This window comes from Mastomys coucha, unplaced genomic scaffold (assembly GCF_008632895.1).
Source record: "Mastomys coucha isolate ucsf_1 unplaced genomic scaffold, UCSF_Mcou_1 pScaffold13, whole genome shotgun sequence".
NCBI lineage: Eukaryota > Metazoa > Chordata > Mammalia > Rodentia > Muridae > Mastomys > Mastomys coucha.
The window spans coordinates 78,439,690-78,444,594 of record NW_022196895.1 but is presented as its reverse complement, the minus strand read 5'-3'; the positions used below and the strand labels follow the sequence as shown (position 1 = coordinate 78,444,594).

Genomic DNA, 4,905 nt, shown 5'->3' with positions numbered 1-4,905 from the left:
CCCTGTTGCCTCCCCCCTCCCCATGCCTGCCACCCCGTCCTCTCCCACTTTCTGGCCCTGGCATTCCCTACACTGGGGCACAGAACCTTCACAGGGCCAAGGACCTCTCCTCCTATTGATGATCGATCTTTTCTCCTTTTCTATCTCATTCTTTACAGTGTTGCAATCCATTCAGGTAATATTCTTGTATTTTGAAAAAGTATTGAGCAAACTAGTAATAAAAATGTTGACAAGTTACATAGATACGTCTTATAATTGCTTCTGCACTAGATCATGCCTTCTCTCACTGTTGCTGTGGGAGGCACAGTTTGTCTTCTGTTTTGCTGGGTTTGTCTGTTCTGATGGCATCCCACAAAGTTGACTTGGAAACCTTCTCGGTAGTTGGGATCTATGGTTTAGGGAAAAGAATTTAGTTCAAGCAAAGCTAATTTAACACCATTAATTGCTATTGAGTTTTTTTGTATAGTATATTGAGTTCTGAACCACAGCATTTTTATTGTATTTGTATGTGAAATGTGTATCTTATGCATGCATGTGTGTGTGTGAGCAGCAGCACATGGAATATGGTGTGTCTGTCCGTGTTAGGCAGCACAGCACATAACCTTGCTTGTCTGGCAGCCTGCAGTCCACACTCTTGTCATAATCTAGCACTCCTGACTCTCTGTAGGTGACTGATGTCTCCGCCCAGCTGACTCCTAACAGTCAGCCTGAAAAGGAGGGCCAGTCCCACCCGTGCCTGGACTGTGGCCGTGCCTTCTCCTCAGCCGCTGTGCTCATGCACCACAGCAAGGAGGTGCATGGGAAGGAGCGCATCCATGGCTGTCGGGTCTGCAGGAAGGCCTTCAAGCGTGCCACACACCTCAAGGTACACCCCAGGGACAGGGAACAGCCACAGTTGTGAGTCCACAGTGCTTCTTCTAACCTAAGTAAAAATGAGTGACACATAGCTCCTATGTTTCTAGAAATGGCGATGTAAATGTGTGTACCAAGTTGTTGTAGGTATTGGCTTCTTAGCTGTATGTGTATAGACTACACATTCATGTGCAGTTCAAAATCAGTTTCTAATGTAAAATGATGCCAGACTATCATGTCTTACTTATCACACTGACAGAAATGTGAAAAGCTCTCAGTGTGTTTAAGGCTGTGGGAAAAGAAGTTTATGATGGTTGGTATCTGCAGGGTGACAGAACATTCTTTGAGGAAGTACAGAATGACTAACTCACTCCATGTTTACCTTGGAGCAGCCTTGCAGGGAACCCCTTTGGCCATGCAGAGTGAACATGAAGGATACCTAGTGCTCTGTAGAGAGGTGGTGGAGAGAGGATGGCCATCCCTAGAGAGAGCCCTGCATATATGCACAAGGAACACAGAGCTCTGGGAAGCAATTTCAAGTTAGGGTTCCCCACCTTGTTTCGGGGGAGGAGAGGGGCACAAGGTCTCATTAAATAGTCCTGGCTAACCTGGAACTCTCTGTAGACCAGGCTGGCTTTGAAATCTACCTGCTTCTGCCTCTCCCAAGTGCTGGGATTAAAGGTGTGCACCATCATACCCAGCCTTTCCTCTTTCCTTTTAAAGGGAGCCCTGTGGACAGCAGGGTAGGATGAAAGAAAGTAGCAAAAGTAGATGGATGTGCAGTGGGAAAGCCTGTGAGATGCCGCTTGAGAGAGAGGCTGCCATGGCCGGCACCACCATCATAAAGCCAGTATTGCGAGCCCAGCTGTGACTTGCCTGGGGGAATAGCTGAGAGTCGTCCAAGCTTTCAAGCTGTCTGAGCAGCAGAGAGCCCATTGTGGCCAAGAAGGAAGAAGCATGTGTCTCATCCAAGCCGACAGCAATGTGTCTCAGCTGTTCTGAGTCACAGCAGTGCTCCATGCCAGTGTAGAAGGGAGAGATGGACAGTTAGTGACGTGCAGTTCCCTGTGTGTCTCACCTTCTTTCCTTTCTGTGTCAGTCACATAAATAAGGAGACCTGTTTGTTGTGAACCTCAGCTGTGTGTTCCTAGAGAGGCTCCAGCAGACCACATAGATAGCTTGATGATGCCTCACATTTTCTATGCACGGTCAAGCTCATTGTCCTTTAGGAACTTGGACACTCTGAGGCTCCATTCCCACCAGTATCCTTATCATGGAAGTTGGCCTCACCTCTGATAGTATTCTGGCCATCACCTTATAGGCATTTGAGGCTGGCATGTGAGCTGCCTGAAACCCACTTAACCTAACACAAGGGCTCTTGCACACGTGCATATGCCTTCTCCATTGTCTTACACACACACACACACACACACACACACACACACACACACACACACACACACACACACACACACACACACACACACACACAGGTGTGCACACCTTCTCCATTTTCTCTTTCCTTACCTCTTATTCTCATCAATTGCCCTTAGAGGACTCTGAATGCTTCATGCTGATGCCTGCCAAGCCTCTGCTTTTTACATGGGAGCTCCAGGAAAGTGAGCAGTCATAGTTGAGGGTATAAAAGAATTTTATCAAGAGACAGAAGCCATCTGCAGAGAAGGCATGGAAACTGTCGAATAGTGCTCTCTGGGTCCCCCTAAACTAGCCAGTCTTGCCAGAGCATTGACTTTTCTTTTTTTAATGGCCTGGAAGAAGTGCTTATCTGATGGTAAGGGGGTTAGGATCACTGGTGTCCTTCCCTGGCTCTGCTCCCTGTGGGGGATGCCTCCCAAGGCTGCCACAACCAACTTTCTGTTCTGTCTACCTAGCCAAACAGAGGAAGTCTATCGGTCCCCTTACACTCTAGTATTTCACATACTCTCTGCAGAGAAGGGGCACATCAGCATTGTGGTAACAAATCGAGGCCTCTGTGACAAGAACTCTCCTTTTGGGGAGGCTCTCACTTTCAGTGTAGCCAAGTCTCCCTTCTCTGATGAAAGCATGCGGCTTGTCAGTGGGTCTTAAAACTATCAGTTCCAAACAGCAGCTCTGAAACCACTCTGCTGATGCTGTCACAGCAGCTGTCCTTTCTGGAAATGGCCTGTTACAACATGCTCCTTCCTCAATATTGGATTGTCCCAAATAATGTCCCAAACAAGGGATCCTCTGAGGGCATGGTGTTCACATACTGAACATGTCCCTCAAATGAAGTAGGAAGCGTCAGTGTCAGTGTTAGCAGTGGACACAGCACAGTGTTGGAGTCAGTGCTGACGTCTTATGCTCTGCAGCCTTCCTGAACTTTCTGACCTTCAGCATCTAGGCTAGCAACACTTGTTTATCTCATGGATGTGAGTGCACTGTAACTATCTTCAAGCACAGCAGAAGAGGGCGTTGGGTCCCTGTTACAGATGGTTGCTGGGAATTGAACGCAGAGTGTCTGGAAGAAGAGTCTTAGCCAGTGAGCCATCTCTCCAGCCCAACAACAGGTTTCTTATTTCCCACTTGGCCTTTGAGCCACCTCCTAGGCTGTCTGGGTGCGGTAGTGTTCCTATGAATTTGAGATGACGATGCAATGCCAGTGTTTATTTCTGTCTGAATCCGCTTTAAAAGTTAGGGTAGCATAAAGACTCTCTCAGGTGATTATCAGTGTGATAACGTTGAAAATAGCCTCAGTGCCAGCCTTCAGAGGGCACAGCACAGTAGCTGTCATATGTCTGAGGATGCCAGATCACACAGAGACAGAACCATGGACAGACAGGCTGGATCACACACCATTCATAGTGCAGTTATTGGATGCTGTCAGCAGATGTGAAACACATCTGTGTAATTATGGAATTATGTACAGTGGAGTTGTGTAATTGGTAGAACCTACAGAGAGTCATGGGGGTTCTGAGAGAGTTGCTGAAACAGTTTCCATCTTGTTAGACTTTTAGGCCAAGCGTTTGTGAGCTAGCTGTAGGCCTTGACTTCCAGGTGGACTTATAAAATGTGGGGACAGAGAAGCCTCATCAGGTTCCTCGCTGAGTATGCTGCATGAGAGTGGCAGTTTCCCTGAGCCGTCACTGCAGCCTAAGAAGGGAGATAGTGCCGCCTGTGTGGACTTGATTCCTTACCTTCTCGACACTGTGACGGACTCCAGGTCCTGAAATCCCAGTCAGGTCATTTGTAAGGTTGTCCTTAAAGGTGGTTCCTTGTCTAGTGCTATTTCAGAGCTGTCACCTCTGCTAGGGCCTAACGTTTGCTGGCTTCTGTGTGTTCTGCCAGGAGCACATGCTGACACACCAGGCCGGGCCTTCACTCAGCTCTCAGAAGCCCAGAGTATTCAAATGTGACACCTGCGAAAAGGCATTTGCCAAACCAAGCCAGCTGGAGCGACACAGCCGCATTCACACAGGTAGGGATGGCATGTAGTGGGAAGGGACAGTGAGACATACAAATATCTGTGTAGTGTGTGACCCACTGTTTACAAACGAGATCCTTGGGTTCCACTTTCTCTAGTTTTTGATCGACTTATCACATTGACTAATTTTTCCAGTTGAGATTTGGCAGTTGTCATTGTGAGCTTGGGAAATAAAGTGTGTCTGTGCTGTGGCTCTCCTTTGGGTTAGGAGGTGGAAGGCACCTCTCCAGCCCTCCAGGCCACTGCGGTTCACCTGCCGACTGCACGCTAGTATGTTTACTGGCTGTGCCTGCTCAAGCCTCTTCTCCCAGAGAAACAGTCACAGGAATTCTCCCCCTGGGGAGGCAGCGGCTGGGGGGCATTGTGCCTCACTGCCCAGGCAGCCTGGACTCCTTGTCACATTCCAGACAGTAAGAGACTTTGCATTAAAAAGCAAAGAAACTGAACATGGTGGCCCACAACCTTAACCCAGCGCTGGACAGTCAGAGGCTGGTGGATCCTATAAGTTTGAGGCCAGCCTTGTCTACACAGCAAGATCCAGGCCAGCAGGACTACCCTATCTCAAAAAAATAAGAGCAAACAGAAAAAAA

General features: G+C 48.2%; 1 protein-coding gene across 4 annotated transcripts in view; it reads left to right on the top strand.

The window, feature by feature from the left end:
• The window catches only part of Znf236 (zinc finger protein 236), a 98,170-nt gene that overhangs the window by 87,970 nt on the left and 5,295 nt on the right, over positions 1-4,905 (top strand). For all 4 annotated transcript variants that reach the window (XM_031366156.1, XM_031366157.1, XM_031366160.1 and 1 more), the window contains 2 exons: positions 668-865; positions 4,180-4,309. In XM_031366156.1, the coding sequence (XP_031222016.1) occupies positions 668-865; positions 4,180-4,309 (328 nt within the window). The remainder of the gene's footprint in view (positions 1-667; positions 866-4,179; positions 4,310-4,905) is intronic.